General features: G+C 58.9%; 4 protein-coding genes across 4 annotated transcripts; 2 read left to right on the forward strand and 2 right to left on the reverse strand.

The window, feature by feature from the left end:
- Positions 1-1,965: 1,965 nt before the first annotated feature.
- On the forward strand, positions 1,966-5,258 carry EsH8_I_000814 (exoribonuclease II; the record flags this gene model as incomplete). Its single annotated transcript, XM_083268227.1, has 3 exons — positions 1,966-2,106; positions 2,176-2,582; positions 2,636-5,258. 3 exons carry the CDS (start codon positions 1,966-1,968, stop codon positions 5,256-5,258), a joined length of 3,171 nt encoding a protein of 1,056 aa, XP_083118665.1.
- A 402-nt stretch (positions 5,259-5,660) lies between these two features.
- On the reverse strand, positions 5,661-8,266 carry EsH8_I_000815 (exocyst subunit SEC10; the record flags this gene model as incomplete). Its single annotated transcript, XM_083268228.1, has 2 exons — positions 5,661-8,020; positions 8,071-8,266. The coding sequence occupies 2 exons, from the start codon at positions 8,264-8,266 to the stop codon at positions 5,661-5,663; spliced, it is 2,556 nt and encodes an 851-aa protein (XP_083118666.1).
- Positions 8,267-9,243: 977 nt separating this feature from the next.
- Positions 9,244-11,140, forward strand: EsH8_I_000816 (uncharacterized protein; the record flags this gene model as incomplete). The annotated part of the gene is made up of 2 exons (XM_083268229.1): positions 9,244-9,809; positions 9,862-11,140. The coding sequence occupies 2 exons, from the start codon at positions 9,244-9,246 to the stop codon at positions 11,138-11,140; spliced, it is 1,845 nt and encodes a 614-aa protein (XP_083118667.1).
- Positions 11,141-12,522: 1,382 nt separating this feature from the next.
- EsH8_I_000817 (uncharacterized protein) lies at positions 12,523-16,092 on the reverse strand (the record flags this gene model as incomplete). The annotated part of the gene is made up of 3 exons (XM_083268230.1): positions 12,523-14,733; positions 14,794-15,662; positions 16,083-16,092. The coding sequence occupies 3 exons, from the start codon at positions 16,090-16,092 to the stop codon at positions 12,523-12,525; spliced, it is 3,090 nt and encodes a 1,029-aa protein (XP_083118668.1).
- Between the last annotated feature and the right edge of the window lie 1,230 nt (positions 16,093-17,322).

Genomic DNA, 17,322 nt, shown 5'->3' on the forward strand with positions numbered 1-17,322 from the left:
GCAGAGACATTTGATGGATGGGTTGGGAAGGGAACGTGCGCGTGTGGTATTCCGGGTGATGAATTGTGTATAGGATGTAGGGGGGGGGGGGGGGGGGGGGGGCATGTTGGAATATCCGAAAGGAGGCCGCTGTAGTGGAAGTTTGCTGATGACAATGTGGCACCCCTCTTGCTAATTGCCAACCCGGCGGTTGGTAACGGGGACCGATCATCCTGTCTATGGGATGACTTTGATCTCATGAACGAGGCGCGCGGGCTTGGGGGGCTTTGGAACGCCCGTGAGAAAGAAATGCGCTTTGAGACTATTGGGGTTCACGGTTCCCGGCACAATCTTCTACCAAAAAAAAAAGGCTCTCGGTTGACAAGGTACACGCAGGGAGAGAGAGAGAGAGAGTGAGAGCTAGAACACTTGAGAAGAACATCGTTCTGGGCGTCGGGCGTTGGGCGTTTGGCGTTTGTCTATTTCATCCTACTTACACTTGGTGGAGGCTAAACTTAAAACTTTTGGGGACGGAGCGCCCGTTTGATTCTTCTTCTTCTTTCCGTCTGTTTAGATTAGGGTTTCTTTTTTTTATTTTACCCCGGTAGTTCATACGGAGAAGGAAGAATTGTTACACAAATGAGAAGAAGAAACGAACGAGGTGGTAAATTGAAGACAACCCCCATGTCACTTTCTGCCGAGAGTTCGTGTGACCTCGAGGGGACCGGGGGGCTGCATGCATATGTGTATACGGGATATTTCCTTTCTTTTCGAGTCGAAAAAGCTTGGTATTGCGCAACAGGCGCTGCCGCCAATTACAAAAAAAAGCTCGGACTTTCAATATTTCGCATGTAATGATCGGGCGGAAAATGGGATCAGCAGGAACACCTTCCAAGAGGAGGAGGATGAGGACAGTGTGGCAGCTCGGACGCCGAGACATGGCCCAGATGCCACGTGCGCCTCCTGGCAGCTCCCCCCTTGTACCGATAGACATGTTTCGGGGCTTCACGGGGCCACCGGCGGGGGAATAAAGAAACGAAACGCGTCTAGAATTGGCTTGGGGCAGGAAATTGTTGACACGGTTGCGTTGGTTGGGTCTTTTCGTCTTTCAGGGAAGGGAGGGAGCCCGGGGTTTGCGTGTTTAATATGTATGGGTCGGATCACATTGGGGTATCCTGACTCGTCTTCTAAGGAACTTGCCGGCGTAGAGAGACCGGGGGGGCGCAAGCTGAACTGATAAGGAGGGGATTTGCATATTGCACTGGCGCTGGGAGCGTGCGTCAAGGCGAACCAGGCCGGCGGTGGACATGTACGACAATAATTGTGGCCGCCACATTGCCGGGGCGGCCGGGTCGGATATCGGCCCAGACAGCACCGTGCCGAGCGCTAGAGAAGCTGGTAGACGGGAGAAACGGTCGGTGCGGGGCCGGAAGCGGCTGCAAGTGGCCGAGGACTTCGGTGCGAGGAGCGGGACTCGCGACGGGCCCCACTGCCATATTGGGTAATGAGGCAGCCTCCGCGCCCGTCCTTCCTTTACGAACCTATGAAAGCTCTAGATGCTAACAATTCTCGTCTGCAATCACGGACGTACTGGGCATTATTCCGGCAGAGGCCGTTAAGAGTGGTAAGGACAAGGGAGATGTCGCTGACTAGGAGGTCCCGTACTCCGGCACCGCAGTTCGGTGGTGCACTAATGCCATTATTTACTGAGCACCTTACAGAAACCAATACATACAATCGTCTGATATTTCTTAGTGAATGTAATATTTTCTCAAGGTTGGGGGCGTTCGAGGTACGAGAGGCGATTTGTCGTCACGTGACAGCGCGTAAGTGGGCCAAGAGTGGATCGCCCGTGGCGTGGCCAAACGTCACGGCCAGAAATTTTGGGTGAGGCTCCATGCACCCCCGAGTCTCTGGGAGCTGCCGTGAAGTAACGCGCCAGCCACACCCGAAATCCCCACAGCATCGCTGTAAAAATTGCCCGCGATGTTAAGAAGCTCGGGTCGGCCGTACGTCTGCTGGCGGTGTCTCACAGCCAGGACGTCTCTATCCCCCGTGGCCGGCGGGTCGAGATTCGCTACACAGCTTCACCAGCCAGGGACGGGCTCATATGAGGCCTCAAGAAGGGTAAGATTCAGTGTTTGTGAAACATCAGACAACAATCCTCAGATTATCTGGTCCTAACACCCTCTGCAGTCATATGGCGGCGGGAATTTCAGCTACGGTGGAGGTAGAGGAGGCGGCGGCGGCGGCGGAGGGGGAGGTGGAAGACGCCGCAGACCCCAGAACGAGGCCTCGCAACAGGAGCTCGACCACATCCGCGGCAAGTCGGACATCAGAGAGCGGCTCCGGGCCTGGGAGGCCGATAACCACGAGCCCTCCCGTCGCATTCTCCAGGACATGCCCCTGCAGGACACGCCCCTCTCCAACTACCTGACCAGGCCGGACCTGCTCCCTGGCTCGACGGAGGCGGTCGGCGGCGAGGAGAACGCCGACCTGGAGAACAAGCGCAAGAGCAACCGCACCATGTTCGACGCCGACGACCTCGCCGACCTGCGCGGGGCCACGTCGGCGCTTGTTGCCGGCGACTTGGTTGAGACGAGGTGAGTGCATCTGGTTCCGGGCACTGCGCAGCTAATCTAACAGACGGACGCAGGTATGGAAGTGGACGTCTGCCGATCCTGGCAGTCTGTCTTGGCCGCCACCACGGCCTGCAGTATTTCTACATGAGCACCGGCGAGGTCGTCCCCGAGCGCAACATCCCCACGCTGTTTACCGTCACCAACTTCATCGACCCGGCGAGGCTCCAGCCCCTGGTGGACATCCTGCCCGAGGAGCCCGCCACCAAGCCGCGGAACGCGCTGTTTCACCACCACACCCCGGCAGCCCTCAAGACCGCCTCCACCCTGCAGGGAGAGCTGACGAAATTCAGACTGGACTCGGTCTCTTTCTACCAGGCCAACTCGGCGCTGGACACCGCCAGCAGCTCCTTGGCCCACCCGGAGGAGCCGCAGTACCTCAACCTGGAGGAGCTCGCGGACCGGTTGCTCCCAGAGTATCTCAAGCAGGACGGCAGGTTCCTCCCGCACGCCCTGTATGCCGTGCACACGGCGCTGCAGCGCGACGATTGGGGTTTCCGGCCGCTGAACATGAAGTGGCATAGGCGCAACTACATTTACGAGGTCAGGCCCGCCTCCGACATCCGCATCCTGCGCAAGGTGGAGAACCAGGTCCGCGAGCTCGTGGAGGGCGCCGCGCTGCGGGAGAACCCGGCCGCGTCCCTCTCGCTGCTGCGCCAGAACAGCCTCGGCTTGTTCATCCTCAAGGCCCGCGGGGTGGTCCAGGCCAACCGGCTGAGGAGGGAGTGGACGCCCCACGGGATGATCGGCCCCAGCGATGAGAAGGCGGACAACCTCGCGCGTTGGACCAAGCAAGAGGTGGACTACATCCGGTTCATGGAGCTCTGGGCGTGCCACCGCATCGTGTCCAAGGCGTCCCAGCTCGAGAGCCTGGGGTCCACCATCCTCCGCCTGATGGATACGTACCACGACGCCGAGTGGCTCGCGCACTGGGCGGGCTTCACGTTCCTCCAGGAAATTGGCTGGATCCCGCCCTGGGACATTCCCGCCCGCTACGAGTACAGGTTCCCGGGCGCGCGGGTCCAGCGGGGCGCCGACATGGCCATGCCGCTCGTGGACGTGAACGAGTCGCTCAGGCCCGACATCGCCGGCGGGCACAGGCGGGACTGGGGCGAGACGACCGTCTTCTGCGTGGATTCCGAGCAGACGGCCGACGTCGACGACGGCTTCTCGATCGAGGCAACGGAGAAGCCGGGGGAGCATTGGATCCACGTGCACATCGCCGACCCCGCATCATGCATCGACCCCAAGTCCGACCTCGCCCGCCACCTCGAGCGGGCCCCGTCGAGTCTGTACCTGGCCGGGTTCCCGAACAAGATGCTGCCCCGGGACCTCGAGCAGCGGTTCTCCCTCAACCCGGGACAGCCGGCCCTGACCTTCAGCGCCAGGGTCAACGAGCAGGGGGAGATGCTGGACCACAAGGTCGAGCCGGGCGTTCTCCAGAACGTCGTGCACGTGCCCAAGAACGAGGTCGCGGCCATCCTGCCCGGGCTGCAGCCCCGACCCTCCCAGGACCCCGAGGCCTTTGCCGTCGGAAAGCCTCCCAAGCCGCCCGGCCCGGTGAAGCGCATCACCACGGCCGCCGACCTGTCCGAGAAAGACAGGGAGGACCTTCTCCTCCTCAACCGCCTTTGCTCGGCCCTCAAGGACCGGCGCGTGGCGAAGGGCCAGCTGCCGCAGTTCCAGGCCCGGCTCGGGTCCCCCGAGGTGTCCCTCGACTCCGTCGTCGTCAGCGGCAACCCGGACGAGCCGGGCTCGTCCATGGCGTGGCAGGGAGACCCGTTCATCAGGCTCACGACGCCCGCCTCCAGCGAGGCCGACCGCCTCGTCGAGAGGCTGATGCACACGGCGGGCGAGGTCGCCGCCAAGTGGTGCCAGGCCCGCAGCATCCCCGTCCCCTACAGCACCCAGCCCGAGGCCCTCCGCAACGCGGCCGAGCTCGAGAGCTTCCGGCGCGAGCACATCGACCCGCTGGCGGCCCGGGGCGAGCCCGTGCCGGTGGAGCTGCTAACCGGCCTCTTCGCCCTCGTCGGGACCTCGGAGCTCTCCGCCGACCCGGCGCCCTTCTACTCGGTCGGCCTCGACGCCTACGCAAAGTCCTCCAGCCCCCTCCGCCGCTTCGGCGACCTCGTCGTGCACTGGCAGATCCACGCGGCCCTCGCCCGCGAGCGCGCCCTCGGCCGCTCCCTCGCCGGCCACGACTGCTCCGACGCCGCCGACTTCCTCCCCTGGACCCGCGCCGCCCTCGCCCCGGCCCTGCCCATGCTCCAGGCCCTGCAGCGCCAGATCAAGCAGGTCGACAACCGCGACGGCCCGACCCAGTGGGTCGCCCAGGCCCTCCTGCGCGCCTGGCGCTTCGGCGAGGCCCCGCTGCCCGCCACCTTCACCTTCGTCGTCGACGCCCTGTACCCCTTCGGCCTGCGCGGCCGCCTGGCGAGCTTCCACAACCTGTCGGCCTCCATCGACCTGTCGAGGCTCGACGGCGTCGCCAGGATCGCCGACGTGCATGTCGACGACCGCTTCGAGGTCGACATCGCCGACGTCAACGTCGTGACCACGCAGATCTCCGTCCGGCCCCTGCGGAGGCTGGGGGCGACGGGCGGCCCGGCGGAGGCCTCGCAGGGTGCCACGCCTGCTTGATTTGATTGTATGATCAAGATGTACCAAAAAAGAATAAGAGGAGGGGCGGAAGAAGGGGAAAATGGAAAAACTGTATATTAGAGGGTGGCGCGCCCCTCATTTTAAAAATCCATGTAACAACATACTCTCTCAACAAAAGCGTTAAAGATACGGAAAATCTACAATGTAATAATAGCAGCAACAGCAACGGCAGCAGTAGCAGCCAATCAGTCCTGGACGTACACCCCAGGACATTGTATAAATAAGCACCTCACGATCTAGTCAAACAGAAGCGGTTTGTGCATAAAATTGGTATCATGTTCGATCGTTATCAAGACAAATATAAAGCGCCTCCTCCCCCGCATGCTCCCCATTCTTCCATCGCACCCCTGCGGCCCAGTGCTTCCTGGCCCCAACACTTCCTCAAAGCCCGGCCAGGACGCTCTGGATGCCAACGCTGCTGGCGTCGTCGCGCCGCTGCACAAAGGCCTTGAAGTCGGCCTTGGTCAGCTTCTTGCCCTGGCCGGACGGGCCCGCGGCGAGGGTGCGGGACTTCTCCCTCAGCGCCTCGGGGCCGACGATGAAGAGCGAGCCGATGTCGGTGAGGAGCTCGACCGAGATCTCGACGTCGGGCGCGAGGGACCACTCCTTCATGGTGGAGACGTACTTGGACAGGTCCTGCGCGACCATGAGGCCTCCCGTGGCGTTGACCTGGAACTTCTTGAAGTGGTCAAAGAGCAGGGCCAGGATGGCGAGGGCGACCTCGGAGCTCCAGACCTCCAGGTTCTGGCCGTCCACGGCTTGCGCGGCGTGCCGGGAGACGCGGGAGAGGAACTGGCTGATCTGCAGGCACGTGGGCGTCTGCAGAGAGTCGAGGTCCGCGTCGCGGGGACGGAAGTCGAACTTCTTCTGGTTCGCGAGCGAACGGGTGACCCAGTTCGTGACGACGTCGATGGAGCTGCGCATGACGAGGTTGGTCTTGCGCTCGATGTTGTCGATGGCGGATTTCGTCTGCGAAGACATGCTGCGGCGGACGGTGGTGTTGGACTCGGCGAGCTTGATGAGGACCGTGGTGATGAAGCGCTCCATGATGCTGGTGATGGTGACCGCAGGGCGGATCGCGGGGAGGTAGGTGAGGTCCGGCTCCGTCTTGATGTTCTCCTGCGAGCTCGCCTGGTCGAGGGCGGCATCCAGAGCCGTCTCGACGTAGACGCGGCCCATGGTGGTGAGCAACAGGTTGAGGAGCACGTTGACGTCCTTGGGCGTTTCGACGGGGGAGCCGAGCTCGAGGGTTCTGCGGACCGACTCCGCGAGCCACTTCATCATTCTCTTGGCGTTCGCGAGGCTGAGCACGCCGTCCTCCTCCGAGACCTCGACGTCGTTCTTGTTTTCGTTGTTGTCTTGGATTCCTGCCACGCGCAGCATCATGGCCTTCTGTGTGACTGTCAACTCGGACGAGTCGAGTCGCTCCAGGTAGGCGTCCTTGGCCGACGACAGCAGCTGTGAGCTCTGCTGCGCGAGCGAAGCCATGAAGCCGGTTGGCGCCTTCTTCCTCTTGGAATGATACGTTGTGAACTTGAACAGCAAGGAGTTGTACGTTTCCTCGAGACTCTTCCTCTCGCGATCAATGTACGAGTTGCCGACAAGGTACGGGACAAAGAGCTCCTCCATTTGCTGGTCCAGGGTCTGGCTGATCTGCGGCGAAGCCGGCTCGGGGTGTTCGGTGAGGCCGTGGGATTTGAGGTCTTCAATCAGAGTACTGATGTACGTCCTCGAGGAGTGCAGCGATCTCAGGAACGCCAGCGACGAAACCTCGTTGGCCTTGTCGAGCACCATCTCGAGCCGCTGCTGGATAGACTGCTGAAACACTCTCTGGATGAATTTGATCAAGACGGTTTCGTAAAAGGGGAATGCCCGCTTGATAATGAAGGACTCCTCCTGCATGACGAGCTTAACCTCGTCGACAAGCGATTGCAGGCTTGCTTCGACTCCAGGCGGGTCGGAGTCCGGGTCCGCAATCTGCTCCCAGGTCTCCCCGTCCACCATCACCTCATCCGAGATCAGCTGGTCTCTGTCGATGAAGAACTGATGCTGGTTGACGAAGGTGGCAATGACGCTGGAGCCGCCGTTGAAGTCGTACAGCACCTTGGAGCATTCCATCATGTCGTCAAAGTTTTGGCGGCGGTAGCTGCTGTTGAACTGCTTCAGGAGCTCCTGCTCCAGGGACTCGGAGAACTTTTCGAGCACTTCCCTCGTGTTGTGCAAACGGCTGTTGCCCGTCACGCCGTTGGTGACCCCGTTCCTACGGAAGCCGTTCGTCCCGTTCGTTTGGCCCCATGACGACGGGTCCAGCCGCTGGCTGATGCGCATGAGCTGGCGGGAGATGACTGCGCACCGGACCTTGTTTTCCGCTCCTCCCTGTCTCTGGATCTCCTCCAGCGACGTGAGCTGCCCCGTTTCGCTGACCTCAAGCCAGCATTGGATGAGGAAGTTGGCGTCTTGTGCTCGTCTTCGTTTCCTGTCCAGCTCTTCGAGCTTCTCGCCGATCTGCACGGCAATATTTCCGCCTGCTTCCTGCCTCGCGTTCCTATCGGCGCCATCTGCCGTGGGGTTGTTCAGCGTCAGGTCGAGCGCCTCGAAGGACGCCATGGACTGGTCAAGCTTTCGACCGAGGGTGTCGAGGGTCTGGTCGTGCTGGGCTTCGGCCCTGCGCACGTTGGATTGGAGATCCGATTCCTTCTCCTGGAGTTCCTCGGATAGCGATCCAAGCTGCGAGAGCGCATCTAGAAGACGGGTCAGTGATGGGACGACGCGGCAGCTCAAGATGCCGTACTCTCAAATGTCCGAATGAGGGGCTTGGGGTCGAAGGCAGGCTGTGAGGGACCAGATCGACGGTTCGCAGGCACGGCGTTTTCGGCGAGGGCGTCTACGAATTCGCGGACCACAAAGTCTTGGTTGGAGAAGTCGTCGAGGGTGAAGCTGGGCCCTTGGGGGAACAGGGACTTGGCCCCAGACACAGCCCGCTCCATGGTTGCGGTTGAGCAGAGAGTGCTGTCGTCTTTTGCGTCGGGTCAATCAGCGGCAACCGGCTACATGGTTCGAGAAGCTGCTTATTGTGGTGCCGGATGATTGTCGACAGCCGAAGTGGTTGCGCCGGAAGCTTGTCGTCGAATAACCGCTATCGTCGTCGTCGTGGCCGCGTTTCGGGAGCACGGGTAGCTATGTGGCCGGTCGAGTGACGGTCTGTCCCTGCGTACGCTTTGGCTTAGCGTGTTTGCCGTCTCAAGTCACTGCCCCGCCATAGCTGGCCCGTGTGAACTTTATGTGGATCACGTGATGGGAATAAGTACCGTCCCTGTCACCGACCTTTTGCTTCCTTCATAAACGAGGATTCCCACCGTCGATTTCACGGTCGAGGATTGACGGAAATTTGAACATCTCTTTCACACTGCTGAGATGAAATGGGCCGCAACAACCCGCAGCCACCGATCAAGTGTGAGAACCACTGTATCAACGGAAGCGAACCGGGTAGTGGATTGATCGGAGACTAGCTCTCAGGGACGAGTCCCCAAACTATCATTGGCATGTTCAAGGAGAATGCCTCAGCTTGATCTCTGCTCTCATTCCCTCCGCAACCGCGGGTGGCAACAATGGCAGTACGTCGTGGTATGCAGTTGCGCCGGGCACTTGACCGGCTTGCTCACTGGGAAGTTGACCTAGACCTGGGATTGTCAGTTCAACATGGGGACTCCCGACAAGCTCATCTTATGTGAGCAAAGGCTCTCGCTTCAGAGGCGAGGAAGCCTGCTTGGAACGAGCCCAAAGCGGCAAGACGCAGGCAGCAGCAGTGCGGGGCTAGATCTAGACCGTCCTCGGCGCATGGGCATATAAGACTTCAACGAGTTCCTCTCATCTTCCTCCACGAGAACTTCCATGCTTCCAAACTCCAACTTGCACGATTCTTTCCTTCGACTGACAGTGTCGGCTCCTAGCCCATCGACTCTCCATGTCCCCGCCAGCCGATCCAGCGGAGGCGAGGGGGCTCCTTGTCTGTCTTCCCTCAGAGCTCCTCATGCACATCGTCACACTTGTCGATCCTCCCTCACTCCTAGACTTTGCTTTCACTTGTAAGAAAGTCGCCCGGTGTTCCATTGGCGTCCTACGGCAGCACCAGCAAGCCCATGCGCAGTACCGTGTAGTATCGGATCTGCAGCCGTCGACTATACCGACATTGCTACGTCTTGTCATCAGGGACCCCATCGTCGCGTGGCATGTGCGCTCATTTGAAATCTGGGGCTCCCGTTCAACCTGGGAGGACTGGCGCCGTATCATGATGGAACCGCCGAACATCTTCGACCCAGATGAACAGCCGTTGCAGTGGTCGTTCGAGGACGAGGGACGAGCAGAGTACCTACGTCTGCTGAGAGACGTACTCCACTTGTCTGAGGACGATATCAGCAAGGCGAGACAGCAACTCGATGAAGGGAACGACGGCCTTCTCAAGGTCCTAGCCATGGCTCTCTGCCCTCGCCTGCACGATATCAAATACGTCTGGCGCAGTGGGGGCTGCCAGTGAGTTTGATCTCACCGCGATGCGCGTTGCAGCAGCTGACACCAGTTCTAGTGATGCCAGCCTGCAGTGGTTTGCTTCGATAATAGAAAGGAGCCATCTCAGCGGGTCTTGGGCACCGGGATTCGAGTCCCTCCACGACGTCGCCATCGGAGTGAACTCAGGCACCTGGCTGGATCAACAGGGTGCACCGAACCACCACCCCTTCCTCCTTGCAAACACCCTCAAGCTCCCGAACATCGACTCCGTGTATTTCCACGGGTACTTCAACGAGGTCAACGATGATGCCGTCGTAGCCGGTGACGACGGGGATTACGATAGAGGCTACCCAGGCGGAGACCCGGCCCGCGGCCTCTCGCCAGGATGCTCATCCATCCAACGGTTATTCATCGACGGCGCCGAGGGGATGGACTTCGACTACCGAGACAGCATCATGACCGCCCCCCGGGCGTTGAGGACGCTGTGCCTCCGTGGCAACGGCGAGGGTGACAGGTGGCACGACATCGACCTGTTCGTGTCGAAGGCGTGCGTTCACCATGGCACGTCCCTCGAGAGCCTGATGCTGTATGAGGCGTATGGCCTACATGGATACCGCTGTGTGTTGTACGAGCCCAGCGAGGTCGGACTCGCTGACTTCCGAAACCTGCGCAACGTTTCTGTCGACTCTTTGGACGCTTTCGAGAGGGTCTTTTTCGACAACTGCAATATCGAAGACATATGGGAGACCAGACGCGAGGAAGCCGTGGAGTTTGTCGTCTCGCAGTTCCCCGAATCAATGGAGGTACTTCTCCTAAGCAATAACTTCAACCCATGCGGCTCGGAGATTGTCGAGGAATGTCTCATTGGGCTGGTCGAGTCAGAGCAGTGCCCGAAACTCAAGGCGATCTACATCGAGGACGACATGAGCCGGCGCGACCGGTTCCTTCGGAAAGGGCCTAGCGACAGGCTGTGGTTCCAGCGACTTGTCGCGGTGGGCGAGGAGTACGGGGTCGACGTGAACTGCGTGGCCAGTGGCAATAGGGAGCGGATACACCACATCGACCTCCCGACGGCCCCGGACCAGGCCGACCTGGCGTCCGCGCCCAACCCCTTGGCCAGGGACGCCGGTGCGAGGGAATTCAACGTATTCAGGGGTCGGTGGCAGCCAAGGGGATGCGGCAACTGTGGAAATTGCCCCAGCTGCTTCCAGGTCTACACTCAAAAGGCATGGGAGACGGGGAGGTTGGGCTCTTCCAGGCTTTCCCTCTCACTGAAAGAAACAAGCCTGGAAGGGGAGCCGGCCACGGCCCATAGGCAATCGTCCCCTGTTAGTGAAATTAGAACGCTCCTCTAAGGCTCTAAATTTAAAAACTTCCTGAAAGGTTTTTTCAAAGAGTGCAAGCCATTATTAGTTTAAGTCTGCTGTGCCTTTTGCTCGATTTATAGAAGGGAGGGTTAAGGGGAAGGAGCACAACCGCCAACCTCATCCTCCATCACGATGATTGAGGAAGGAGGCAGGTGCTCTGCCGCTCTTTCCAAAATGACCATCGCTCCTTCCATTTCCTCTAAATTTCAGGCCATTGATACAATTTTTTTTAAAAAGGGTAGGGACGTCACGAAGTTTACCGAAAAGTTCGCCAGGCTCTTTCCATGGGAGAGAAGCAGATTTCAACAAACCTGCCATCTATCACACACACACGCAGCCTTCCTCATTTGTGACTTTCTCCACACCAAACTCTCCATCTACAGGCCGAGCTTTCTTCGCCACAGACTCCCCTTGCATTAAACATAACCAAACTGGCGCAAAATACATTGACAGCCACACTTTAAAGCCGTCTGAATTGGTATTATAGAAATGGCCCACGTTGATAAGGTAGAATCTACAGGTTCCACTGCCGCTAACCGCCTGCTCCTATTCAGGCTGGGTAATACGACAGTGACGTCAAGGGATGAAGTAAGAACTAAAGCGGAATAAGTGGAAAGGGGAAGAAGTGGAAAGAGGAATAAGTGAAGAGAGGAATAAGTAAAGAGAGGAAGGAGTGACGAGAGGAAGGAGTAACGAGAGGAATAAATGGAAAGAGGAATAAGTGAAGAGAGGAATAAGTGAAGAGAGGAAGGAGTAGAAAGGGGAAGAAGTAAAAAAAGAGAAGGAAGTAGTTATAAGACGGCAGGCTTTCAAACATTATCTAGACTTTAAAACGAACGCACGCAAAAGCAACCACAACATGACCTTTCTTGCCCAAGGCACATAGCATAGCACCATTCGATGAGTAAATAAAAAGGGACTTAAGTTCATGGCTTTCTCGCCTCTATTTCCCCGTCGAGGCAGATATCATTATCGGTCTATGTAAGTGCCTTCCTAGCCAGGCCGCCGCTATCTCTCCCATATGCAAAGGGGATTCTCCTGGAGTCATGTCCATCAACCAAACGCACAAAATACAAGGTTTTCTTTTTGGTGAAGCCTCAAAAAAGAAAAATGCAACCGACCATATCTCTCCGTATGGACGTAATCGTAAATATCGCTGTTTCCCCCCCACGCACACACACACACCCTTTTTTTATGCAGGTCGAATCAACAAAAAGCGTCCAAAGCTTGAGAGGGGAAAATTGAGTAATCAACTGCGCGCTGCGGCGAAATCCAAACATGTACGCGCACACACAAGATTAGTGGTATAAATACAGCTCTCGCCGCATGTACAAGAGAATGCATGGCAAATTTTCTTTTTTTCGGGTCGCTCAGAAGAACTTGCTCTTCTTCTTCTTGGCGGCCTTCTTCTCGCCTCCTCCCCCGAGGATGTCGTCAAAGGTCATCGTCGAGGTGGCGACCTCCGGGCCGGCGTCAACCGACATGTTTCGGAGGTTTGTGGCAGAGGGCGTGCGGGGCATGACCATGCTCAGAGGGCGAGAGCCGGCCGAGCTGCTTCTCGCGCTGCCGGCGACTCGCGAACTGCGGTCGCCGGGCAGGCCTTCGTCAAACGGAACGGGCTCGAGGCCGATGATGATGCTGGAACGGTGTGCGTTGCGGCTTCCAAGCTGGCGCCCGCCCGGCGAGGCATTGCGCGGGCGGAGATGGGACTGCGGGGACCCTGGTGCGGAGGCGGAAGGCCCGGTGCCCATGACCGGCGGGCTGCCGACGATGCCATCCGGGCCGGGGAAGACTGGCCGGGGCGGTTCCAGAGGGGACATGCCGGCGTCCTGCGGGGGCGGGGCGTCACCGCCGGTAAGACCCTCCCATTCTTTGGCGGCCAGCCAGCAGTGGCTGCGGTGGTAGACGGCCTCCACGCTAAACAAAACGCTGTCGGCCGAGAGCTCGACATAGCCGTTTCCGCCGGAAACTTCGTACCACATCTTGCGGACTTGATGGGCGTCCTCGATCCAGGGGGGGTTGCCCATCGGAGGCTCGCACAGGAAGTACTCCACCGCTTCGTTGAACTTCAGGTTCGGCGCGTCGATGACGAGCATGGGGAGCGACTGAAGTACGACGTAGAGGAAGAGCCAGTAGCCGATGCGCTGATCGACGAGATCTGCCGCGGTCTTGCCCTTGGCCTCGTGCTGCTCGAAATCTTTGAACTCCAAGAGGAATGGTATGTTCATGCTGTTGGCGTCCCAGTTGTACGCCTTCTGAATGACGAGAGTCAGCTCGTGTTCCTTGATCTTTCGGTCAAACTTGGCCTGTTCCTTTGCGGAAAGGTTGTCGTAGGTCTCGAGAATGGACGTCATGGTGGGCAGCTTGGGAACGTCGAAAGGAATTGGCGGCAAAACGGGAGGCGTGGAGTTGTCAAACTCGGTGAGCATCTTGCGCACGATGACAATGGAGGGCAAATCGGTCGTCTTGCCTGCCTCGTCCTCGGCGTTTCCGTCGATCACTCTGGTGGTGATGTTCTCGCGATCGACGATGAGGTCGTACAGCGCACACATGTCGGAGTAGAGGGCCTTCAGCACAAGGCGGTTGAGGCCACTCTCCGAAAATGGGTTCTTCTTGCTGCTGGCCTTGGGGGGCCAGCTGCCGAAGTTGGTCTTGTAGTAGCCCAGAACAAAATGCTTCATCTTGTTGAAGGACTTCTGCCACACCTTGAAGCGGATCGCTTTGAGCTCGGGGCTGGAGGTAGAGCTCGCGATACCAGCAAACAGCGAAGGGAACTCAAACTGCTCCAGCCTGACGTTGACGTTGTGCTGCCGGTTCAGGAGGTCCAGATGTGCGCGCTCAAGCCGTTGCCTGGTGTACAGAGAAATCTGCTCAAACAAGGGGGAGTTCAGGTCGAGGATTGCAGTGTACTTGCCGACGGCGTGCGCAAAGGCCTCGTTGTAGAGGTCCATGGATCTCATCTCCTCTCCCAGAATCAAGGACTCGAGCGTCTTCTCCCGGCTATGACGGACATCGGCAAGCGACAGTTGCTCGGTGAAGAAGCCGAAGCTGAGGTCGACCGCCTCGCCAAAAGACGAGCCGTCCGCGTTGGTGAAGCCATACTCCTTGAGCAGCTTTGAAATTTGCAAGAATGCTGCGAAAGTGGTGGGGTGCGCCTTGGTAGCCACCAGCGGCTGGCCCGTCAAAAATGCAAACAGGTTGCGGATGGCAATTAGGCGATCGAGATCGGCGCGGAGCTGGGGTCCCGGCGCGGAAAGCTGTCCGTTCTGCGTGAATTGCGGGGGCGTTGCCGGCAAATACAATTTAAGTTCGCCGGGGCTCTCCTGACCTTCCAAGGGGGGTGATGTGGGCGGGAAAAGGGCCCTCGCCCGCGCATCGTCCACGGAGAGACTGTCCCGGCCACCGAAACTCCTCGCTCTGCTCCTACCAGTCGGCGAGTGCATCTCGGATTGGATAAGTTCATTGAAGATGACCGAGTTGATGATGGAGAAGCTCGGGACCTTGAAGGACGGCCCAGCGTTGCTGCTTCTGGGTTGGAGGTACACATAGACGTTGCCGTTCTCGTTCCACAGCTCTGGCACCTGCAAGTAAGGAGATTAGCGCCCGTCCGATCTTGAGCGTACTCGTGCGTGAAAGCATACCTTCTCTGCATTCAGCAGGAACGAAGTGTTGTATTCTCCCCCTGTGTCCTGCGACAGCACCCACGCCTGCGAGTTCTGCACCGCGGCAGAAACGTCCTGGGAATTCGACCGTGATCTTCCGCCGGGCAGCCAGCTTCTACGTAGCCGACCTCGCCTTTCTTCGCGGGTCGGGCTCTGGCCTTCGGTGGAGCCAGGGGTAGCTGAAGTGTTATGCGAGCTTCCGGTGTCTGTCCTGGCCCCGGGCGGGTGCGCTGATGTGCTTCTGCCACGTGCGTCCGGTCCCGGCGACGGCGCGCGGACGCCTACAATGGGGAACGAGCCTTTCCGGCCCTCGAAGAACGAGCTGCTTCTCTTCCGCGGCTCGGCACTATCTTTCTTGAGCTTCGCGGGCGACGTCGCCGAAACAGCTCTGGGCGAAGGGGCCGAGGTGTCGTTGGTCGGCGGTGCCGGGGCATGCGTCGGCGGGCTCCCCTTTCGCAGTTTCGCCGGGATAGGGGGAGGCGCCTCTGAGGGCGGCAAGGGAGCAGCCATCATGCTGGGCGTTGTGGGTGTGATGGGTTGCGGAGGAGTGTGCAGCGGCTGATCAGCAGAGGGGGAGTATATAGTTGAAGGGTCTAAAGGTGTCGGTGCGATTTTCCTAGGAATAGGGGGCGGTGCATCAGAGGGGGCTGCGGGAGGAGGCGGGTCGAAGGACTCGGACGCCGGAGAGGCAATCCCAAGGCCCAGACCTGAGCTCGTCACAGGCCGGACGGTGGGGTTTTCAGTCGAGTGGTAAGAGGGTGCGCTGTCGGAGGGCGAAGCAGGGGAATCGTCAGGCAGCGGCTTGCGGTGAATCGGAATTTGCTGCTGCGACTGCGGCTGGGGTTGATCTGTCGGTTGGAGGATGAGCGAGGGAAACAGAGCAGAAAGACGGTTGCCCCAAGACCGGGATTTTCTATTGTTGGGGGGGCGAGTGGGAGCGAGCACTGGCTCGCTGGGCCTCTCCTTCTCTTCCGCTGGCAAGGTTCCGGCGTTGATTTTTGCAGCTGTGGCTGGGGAGTTGAGGGTAGTGTCTGTCTGCGATCGTTTCGGGGAGGCGGGAGGCGGCGGGCGGGAGGACTTGTTGCTGTTGGCGTCGTTGGAGACGGCGGTGTGGCCGACTGGTTGGTCGTGTACGGGCTCGGACACGCTGTGATGCCTCTGGGCGCGGGAGGTGGGCGAGACGGAGTCGGAAAGGTTGAGTTGGGAAGAAGAGAAGGAGAAATGGCTTAAGGAAGACTTAAGAGAGGCACGAGAGACCGACAACTTACTCGACGTCATGCTGGGCAACTCGAGAGCAGCGTCTTTCAGTCTTGCTTAGTCTTACCCCGTCTGGATCTGGCGTGAGTGTTACCTAGCTGCGGCGCAGGAGGAGAAGCGGGAGCAGCAGCTGAAGGATCGAGCTTGCAGCCAACTTTTTCTTTCACGCTCTCTCTCTCTCTCTCTCTCTTTCTTTTGTTCTCTCTGGATTTTGCGCAGCAGCAGCAGGAAACAAACAGTTCAGCCCAGACCAGAAGTAGCAAAGCAGACTTTCGGGTGGCAGCTGGAACGGTCGGACGGGGCGGACGGGTATTAAAGATTCAAACAAAGGTAGGCGAGAGAAAGACGACTGTGGGACTGAGACCTGGCAGTGGGAATGGCGTGCACGAGCACCAGGGACAAGCTAGACCATGAACTTGCTCGGGTCTAGTGTAAGAGGTAAGACACAAGACATCGGATCCCTGGGAAGAAAAAAGATGGCGAGAGGGGATGAGCGGAGAGCGGAGGGGTGGAGGATGCTTGGGCACCTGATGAGTGAGGCTTTGCCTTTGGTGACCGCGCTCGTTGTGCCGTGTTTGTGCTGTGCTGTGCTGTGCTGAGCTGGTTGGGGCTGCCGAGCGGTGGATGGAATGGGGCCGTTACGTGTTGACCGTCTACATATCCGCTCCCAGCGGCGGGAGAACAGACCTGAATCCGTACATGGTGCGTAAGTTTGGGCAAGGCGACGACGACGAGGAGAGGGAAACGGTAGGGACAGGGTACACAATGTCAGGTACCCTGACCCTCACTGCTGATGATGGACAATGGGGTGTGGAGTGATGGATGAGATGTTCCACGCAAGGGCAGCCCTGGACGTGCTTCTTCGCTGTTCTTCTCTTCTTTTTTTTTTATTTTTAAGCGGGCCACCACACCCCCCAGCATGGTGAATCTGCGCAGGCAAGTTGGCAGTTCTTCGTCCATTTAGGCACTGTACATGCCTATGCCCCACTCTGCCCACCTCAGCTCGCTCGCAGGGGTACGTACCGACTTAAGGAAGCTCCCCCTCCCCCCTAAGAAGGCCACGCTAATGCTGGCTCTGCCCTCTAAAAGTGCGAGAGAGGGGGAGGGATTCGACTGAGCAATGACGTTTTTGGCCCGGGTGGAGACAAGACGCCGAGGAACAATGAGGAAAGGAGTAAGTGAGTGCGACAAGAGTGAGTGAGGTTTCCAAAGAGTGGCGCAAGCGCAACGGGGGGAAAAAGGCGTTGGAAC

Source organism: Colletotrichum jinshuiense, chromosome 1, assembly GCF_051148585.1.
Source record: "Colletotrichum jinshuiense chromosome 1, complete sequence".
Taxonomy (NCBI): Eukaryota; Fungi; Ascomycota; class Sordariomycetes; order Glomerellales; family Glomerellaceae; genus Colletotrichum; species Colletotrichum jinshuiense.